We start from the raw sequence: 7376 nt of genomic DNA, 5'->3' as shown, positions 1-7376 counted from the left end.
ACTCTATTCCTTTATTTTTATCTCAGGTTGCTTTCCAAATTTTTTCCCCCTTCTGTGTTTCCCGGTGATTTTGATTATTTCTATTTTCGCTTTTAATAGGATGTTCGCTTTCTGCTGATCTCTGCTGACATTTTTCCCTTTTGATTTGTAGTACTATTAATTCCCCTCTGTTCAATGTTTTGTCTACAGTCAGAACATGTTTGTTTTTCTCTAGTGGCCTGTAATTACTTTCCCCCTCCTCCTCTTTAAGTTTTCCAATTACGTCTCCACTGATGCTCCTTTAAGAGCAAGCCGTCCTGGGGGTAACCTCTTGAGGATATGAGGATATGGCTTTTTGGGCCAGAAAGTGCTTTAAGCATTGGAAAGGAGCTTGAGCTGAGAATACTGATCGCCCCTCTTTTCGGTAAATTGGTAAATGAGGGGGTTTTTTGTTGCAGTTAGTTAATATGCGAGTCCTGAGTCCTGTTGCCTGTTTGGGGATGGTCCTGCATCGCCACCTTCTCGTGGGACTTAGAGGCAAGCCAACCCTGCTGCAGCGCCTTAAAACAGAGACCTCCAGCCCTTGGGTTTGGTGGAGCTTCTTCTCTCCGTTTCAGGCGAGGGATGGAGGGATGCTGGCTTGAAGGGGCCAGTGCAAAGTAACCCCAGAAACCCGTGACAAAGTTGAAAATCAGATTCGGTCCTCCGGTGTCCCCATGTACCCCACTGACCCCCACCCTGGTGTTTCAATCTAGCCACTGGCCTCTTAATTTTTCTCTGTTTTTCTTTCAGTCTCAATGCTGTGAAAACCCGAGTTTTGCCGGGCAGAAACGAGATCTACTTCATAGTTGGCATGCCATACCATTTTCGCAGGGAACTATTTCTAGAGGAGTATTTTGCACGGCTTCCTGGTATTCCGTACTTGTCTCTCCACCTCCGAATGCATTTCATTCTTCCCAACCCCAGTGTTTTCAGTGGCACTTTTACCAGGGGCAGGATAATTCCAGGCCTATCGGAAGCCCAGCCCAAGCCCTGGACTCCTGGTGAGCGTCTACACCCGAGCGCAGCAGCCCATTAAAACCCTCTTTCGGCTTATTTTCTGCCTCACTCCTGACAGTTGTCAGCGCGGGGTATTCACCCGCGCTCCCACCCGGGACCGGTCCGCAGCGCCCGTACCCTGCAGTGCCGCGCCTCGGACGCGTGGGGGCGCCGCAGACCGCGGAGCGCCGCGCAGCACCGCGCAAGAGCCGCGCAAGGGCCGCGCAGCGCCGCGCAGGAACCGGGGCCAGACCCAGCCCCAACCGCGCAGCTCCGCAGGGCACCGCAGCTGTTCCTGCGCGCAACGAGCAGCGCAGCGCAACGGGCTCCGCGGGCGCGCAGCCATTAGCCGCGGATTTGTCCCCAAAGACGGGTCGAGTAGCGTTATCGGGGGGGGTCGCAGCGGGGGCGCCGGCGTTTACTCCCTCCCCCCCGCCTCAAAAGTCGTTTAAAAGCAACAGCGCTGGGCTCACACAGGAACGCTTTGTGCAGGCGTGTGCGTGAAGCACAGTGCAAAAGCCGGGCGGGGGGGCGGGGAGAAGAAAAGAAAAAGGAAAAAAAAAGTGGTCGTAGTAGGTTTGTTAAGGAATCCGGTAAGTTATAGGGAGCAAAATTAAATGTCTGGTGCTTACACGACGGCATGTTTTACAAGGGAGAAGGAAACTGCGCAGAAAATGCATGGGCTTTTATTGTTGGTTTTCATTGCCTGTATTGTGGTGGATGCTTTATGCTACGGAGAGCAAGTTTAATTGAACCAGATCGCTGATTTCATATAGTAGGGGGCATGGAGTGGGTTTTTTTTTTCTTTTTCTTTTTTTCTTTTTTTTTTTTTTTTGTTGTTTTGTTTTCGGAGTTAACCGTTTCGGGGGCTAGAGGCAGGCAGGACCGGGCTCCGCAGCCTCCCAGTTTCGAGCCAGCAAATACAAACACATTACATAAAACCAAACACCGAGCCCGGTTATCAAAGCCTCAATCTCTCTCTATTATTTTCCCTTGGATTTAGTGGGGGGTTTTTTGGTGTGTGTGTGTTTTTTGTTTTTTTTTTAATCGCATCTGTCGTTCCCAGCCTTTCCCAGGACTGCAAAGCAAAGTGGACAGCCTCCATGTGACCACCTAGTACAGGAGGCATTTTCTACTGGCAAACTTTGGAGCGGTTTTTCTCCCTTCCTTTCCTTCTGAGAGCTCAGCAAAAGCAAATGTGCAATCTTCCCGGTGATTAAAGCCTCCGCATTTGTCTTCAGACTTACCGGGTTTATCCAAACTTTTTTTTCTCTGTGTGTGTGTCTGTACCCCCGCCCCCCCCCCCCCCTTCTGTGCATTTGTAAAGTAGCCCCATCGAGCAATGATAAATATCCCTGTTGATCACTTGATTGATTACCTCTCGGAAAGGTCACGCGGGCTCGCAGTAATTTCCTTTTGCCTAAGGCTCCCTTTTCACTTTTACTCCAGCACGACAGCTCCAAGTATACAGGATCTTTATTTTTTGATTTTTAACCCCTAAATAGCTCCCCGAAAACAATGCGGTTGGTGAAAAAGAAGGAGGAAAAGCAGCCGGCGGGTCGGCGCTGCCCCAGCCCTCGGCGCGCTCTCCCGGGGCGGGTGTGGGGAGGGAGAGCCTCCCTCCCCTGCTCTCCTCGGCACCGAGAATTCGGATTTAAACAACCAGACAAGCTATTAATTTACCCATGCTACCCAGGGTCCTGAACCCAATTAATTTCTAATAATTACAGCCCAAGGGGGCTGGAGAGATCCCTCTGCCTCTTTCTAGCCTTGCCACTTCGCGGCACCGAGGTCAGCGTATAATAATAAAGTGTATATTTTGAAAGTGATCAGCAGAACAGTGAGTTATTGCAATGAATGAAAATTGTTTCCATTTTGGCTAATTGAGCCCGTGGCTGAAAGCTGGAGTTCTGAGACTAAATAAAGAGGACTGTTTCATTTCAACGTGGACTGGAAATCCCTGCGCAGCTTTTCGGTCACCCAGCAAGAAGCTTAATTTCTTAACAGCAAACCTGAAATCGAGCGTTGGGTAAACAGTATTAATAATTGCATTACAATGATTAAATTAATCTTACTGGTAGCTAGGAGAATATAGATTGAGATTGAATAACACGATGTAAAGTTCACTGCACAAAGACAATAGCACAACAAATACCTCGATGAAGAATTCCAACTTTTCTCCAAGTGGGCTGCGGGGCTCGTTCAATTATAATTTAAGGAAGAGAAAATTTCCTGTTACGGGGAACGCACTGAAACCTGCGTGCGAGGGGATGCGTTTGCTCTCCCAGCCTGTGACAGAAACAGATTTAATTCCACCCCTCCATCAAAAACAAAAACAAACAAAAAAAACCCCAACAAACCAAGCAAACAAACAAACAAAACCACCACCCCCAAACCCCACATTTAAATATTTCTTTCTGCCCGTGGATGTGCTGAAAACGCCCCGGCGGCTTCCCACCCGGGAGGGACCGGCGGCTGCCTGCGCGGAGAAGCCCGAACGAAACGGATTTCCCGGGGGGGCGGCCGGGATATTTCGGGGACGGGGACGAACCCGGCGGGGCTGCGGCGGGTGACCCCGGGGGGCGGCCCGGGGCGGGCGGCGCGGCACCTGCCGGGGCTCCCGGAGCCGCTGGGACGGCGGGCAGGTGGCGGTGACAGGCGGGGGCGGCCGGGGTCACGGCTGACACCCCACACCCCCCCCTCCCGCCACCCCGGGAAACGCGCATCTGCGCGCCCGAGCCGGCCACCGGGCTCCCCACGCGTGTTCCCCGCCGCGCCGGGATCGGCCGCCCCGGTCCTTTGCCCGGACTGCCTTTGACAGGGTCTCCGCTTAAACCGGCGGCGGGGAGGGGGGGTGGGGGAGTTTTACAAAGTCCCCGGGCGTTTTCCAAGCGCGGGGCGGTGCGGGGGGGAGTGATTTGGGGAACCCCCCGGTGCAGCCCCGCAAGAAGAGGGACCGCCTGCGAGCGAGGTCTGGGGTCTCCGGCCCCCGTGGGCAGCCCCGGGCCCGCTCTTCCCCCGCGGAGGGATCGGCTCTCCGGCACACCCCGGCCCTGCCTCCGCCAGGACCCTCCCCGGGACACCCCGGGCTGGGCACCCCGGGGGGTGCGAGCGGCGGCGGGGGCCGGTCTGTGGCTGCGGGAGGCCGAGCCCGGTACGGGTGCGCGGTCGCGCAGCACCCTTCTTGGGGTGGGGGGCTGGGGGACGTTGGGTGCACCCCTGCCCGGGGGTGAGGGGGTGGGCAGGGAGCAGCTGCGTGACCCTGAATTAAAAAAAAAATATTAAAATCTAATTTTGCAAATTAAAAATAACGACGGGCTTCAAGGACGGCTCCGCGGAGCGGGTTCAAGTGTTTGCGCCTGTCTGGGGGGAGCGGCGTGGGATGCGCGGTGCCCCCGCCCCACGGCCCGGACCCTTGTCACGGGTGGGGTGTGGTGGCGGTGGGGGAGGCTTCACGGGCGGCCCCGACCCACTGCCCCGGCAGCCCAGGGGTGTGTGTGTGTGTGGGGTGGGTATTTGGGGAGGGGGGGGGGGTTTGAAGGGGGAAAGGGCGATGCTGAGGATTTTATTAAAACAAAAAGTTGAGCAGCGTGTATGTACTGGCGCAGCACCCAGTCTGAAAGATTGTAATTTTCTTTTATGGTGTCTGGCAGGATTTGCAACAGATATTAATGGGAACATAAATAGCGCATGGAAGGTATTGAACAAAACTGTTTAATGCAAGGAGGTTGTACCAGAGGAAAAATCTATATGTAGTTTGGATTGATTCATACCTCGGACACAGCCATCCCCTACAGGAGTTCCCAATTTCTGCGCTCTCCCTCTTTGATTGGCAAACCCTGTAATTAAAACAGATTAGAGCGGTCGGTGTTACTGTTTTAAAAGCCCCCCCTTTTTTCTCTTTTTCTGCCCAGCTGACGGTGGCTGAGCCGAGTTCAAGGTGGGGGGAAAAAAGTGTGCGGGCTGGGACTGGGAAAGCGTGTGATTTAATGGTACGCATAGATAATAAAACAGAATTTAATCGTATATACGCAGGGATCTACGGTGGTTGCGGCCGGGTGAGAATAAACTGTTGAAATGTTGCAAAGGCTCCACAACCGCATTAATACCCCATGCAAAAAAAGATGAAAAAAATAAAAAAAAGGGAAAAAGGCAGAGAAAAGGTGTCATTTGTGTGTGTGTCCCCCACCCGGCCCCTGCCCCGGCGGAGCCCCTCCGGCTGCCCCGCGGCCGCGGTGGCGGAGCCCGGCGGCGGCTGCCCGCCCCGTCCCGGCCGGTCCCGGCCCCGGTGCCGGCTGTCAGGGTCCCCACCGACGGTGATGGATCGCTGCAAACTTTTTTTTGGCGGCGCTGAAATGTTGAAGAGCGAGGGGGGAGCCGCCCGTGCGCATGTGCGAAGGTGTCCAAACTGACAATGCTGGAGAGATAGCGAGCCGGGATTGAGAGAAAGGGAGAGTGTGTGTGCGGGAGAGGAGAGAGGGAGAGAGGGAGCGAAAAAGGAGGAAAAGCTCCGGGAGGAAAAAAAAAAAAGCCCCCCCCCACCCCAACCCCACGCCAGCATCGGCGGCGGGACTGGCAGCATGCGATCCAAAGGCAGGGCGAGGAAGCTGGCCGCAAGTAGGTGCAATACCCCTTTCTCTTGCCTTTTCACCCTCCCTCTCTGCCATGTTGCATAGACATGTCTGATGCGGCGCGGAGCTCGCAGGCAACCTGCAGCAGCATCTCCCCCCCCCACCCCATCACCACCCCCCACCCCCCCCCGCCTCCACCTCGGCTCGGGGGGAACCGGGGGTGTTGGGGGGGGGCGGGGGGCGGCCGGAGCCGGGCCGGGGGCTGCGGGCGGCCGGCGGGAGGTGGGGAAGGAGTTGAGGAAAAGTTCAGTGGCGAGCGCTGGAAGTTGCTGCTGCTGCCGCTGCCGGGGGCTGAGGGGGGAGTCGGGGAGGGGGGGGGTGGTGCGAGAGGCTCCGGGCCCTATAGTGGGCGCTGTCGGCTGTCGGCAGGGCTGGGGGCCGCGGGGGGGGGGGGGCGCGGTGAGTGTGTGGGGGTGTGCGTGAGTGAGGGGGTGTGCGGGGGTGTTCGCCGAGCTGCTCTGCGAGGCAGGCGGCGAGCCCCGGGCGCAGGTAGCCGGTGCGGAGCTAGCGGGGATCCCCACCGCCCCCCCGCCACCCCGCACCCCATCTCTGCCCCACCTCGGCCGCGGGCTTGTGCCAATCCCCCCCCAACCCACGCGTGGCGGGGGGGAGCGGCGGCGGGGCGCGGCGCGCGCGGGGGGGCGCCCCGCATGGCCGGGATGTCCCACGCGTGTGCGTGTCTTTGCGTGTGTCGGGGGGAAGGGGGGCGGGCAGCGCGGAGCGGTTCCCAGCCTGCTGGAGTCACCCCGCTAAAAGTTGATGTAAATGTTGTAATTTCAGGCGCTTTTCCAGCACTTTTTATACAGTTTGGCCGCCCGAAGGTCTCTGTTCCGCGAGGCGAGGGCTCGGCCGTCCACACGCAAAGCCCGACTTAATTATTAGTCTTACGCTCCCCCCATCTGTTTCTCCTTTATGACAGGGATCTTTGCTTTTAACTGCTGCGGTGTTGGGGCTTTTATTTTTTCTTTTTTATAAAAAGAAAAAGAGGGAATCCACAACAAAACTTTGTCAGCTTTCGCGTCCTATTTTAAGAGCAACTGATGTCTTTATTTTCTCTGACACATCTGGGCAAGTTTCATTTGATAGCCGTGGCGATGGCAGCTCACATTCCCGAGTGAAAAAAAGGGAATGAGCAGGCAAAAAAAAAAAAAAGTCAGATGAAATGTTGCATAAGTTGCGTGACGTAAAAAGCAGATGCTTATTTACTTTTTATTTATGAAGGGGAAAAAAAACAAAACAGAGGAGCGTGGAAAAGGGGAAGCGAAAGATCTCTCCGGATCATCATCAGCTTTTCTGTGAACCTTAACAATAACAGCGACAACCTGCATTTGATTAGGTGATTTTAAAGCGGATAATCCAGCGCCCACAATTCGAAAACAAATATGTTGTTAAATCTCCAGGTTGCCATCCCTACTTTGGAGCTAATTACGGGGAGAAAAGAAAAAAAAAAATCGCACATCCCCGACTAAATCCGTCGGGTTTCCTTGCCTTTCCCTTGCTTTTTCTCGCTGCGCAGCGATGCAGGGCTGCTCCTGCTCCTGCTCCTGCTCCGCGGGCGAGGTCCGATCGTCTGCAAAGTTTCTGCTCTGGGCTGCGCGTCTTGGCTTTCGCTGCAACAGCAGCACTTCCCCCCCCCCACCCCCCCTTCCCCAGACAGATGCGTTGCATTAAATAATCCTTCGGTTACAATCCGCTCATAAAGGAAATAATATCTAAAAAGCAGGGATT

At 55.3% G+C, this 7376-nt stretch overlaps 1 protein-coding gene and 1 long non-coding RNA gene across 7 annotated transcripts in view; one reads left to right on the top strand and one right to left on the bottom strand.

Annotated features, from left to right (window-relative positions):
- Positions 1–1549: 1549 nt before the first annotated feature.
- On the bottom strand, positions 1550–5013 carry LOC135314408 (uncharacterized). Its single transcript, XR_010373914.1, has 3 exons — positions 4791–5013; positions 3173–3306; positions 1550–3029 (listed from the first exon to the last, which is right to left on the bottom strand). It is a non-coding gene; the product is annotated as an uncharacterized LOC135314408 (long non-coding RNA).
- A 434-nt stretch (positions 5014–5447) lies between these two features.
- Positions 5448–7376, top strand: part of MECOM (MDS1 and EVI1 complex locus) — a 347700-nt gene continuing 345771 nt past the window's right edge. For 4 of the 6 annotated variants that reach the window (XM_064457948.1, XM_064457946.1, XM_064457947.1 and 1 more), the window contains exon 1: positions 5448–5634. In XM_064457948.1, the coding sequence (XP_064314018.1) occupies positions 5598–5634 (37 nt within the window). In that variant the 5' untranslated portion in view covers positions 5448–5597. The remainder of the gene's footprint in view (positions 5635–7376) is intronic. The other 2 variants (XM_064457955.1, XM_064457956.1) reach the window with 2 other exon arrangements.

Source organism: Phalacrocorax carbo, chromosome 7, assembly GCF_963921805.1.
Source record: "Phalacrocorax carbo chromosome 7, bPhaCar2.1, whole genome shotgun sequence".
Classification (NCBI taxonomy): domain Eukaryota; kingdom Metazoa; phylum Chordata; class Aves; order Suliformes; family Phalacrocoracidae; genus Phalacrocorax; species Phalacrocorax carbo.
Note: the sequence above shows the minus strand (reverse complement) of the source record. Positions and strands in the feature narration are given on the sequence as shown.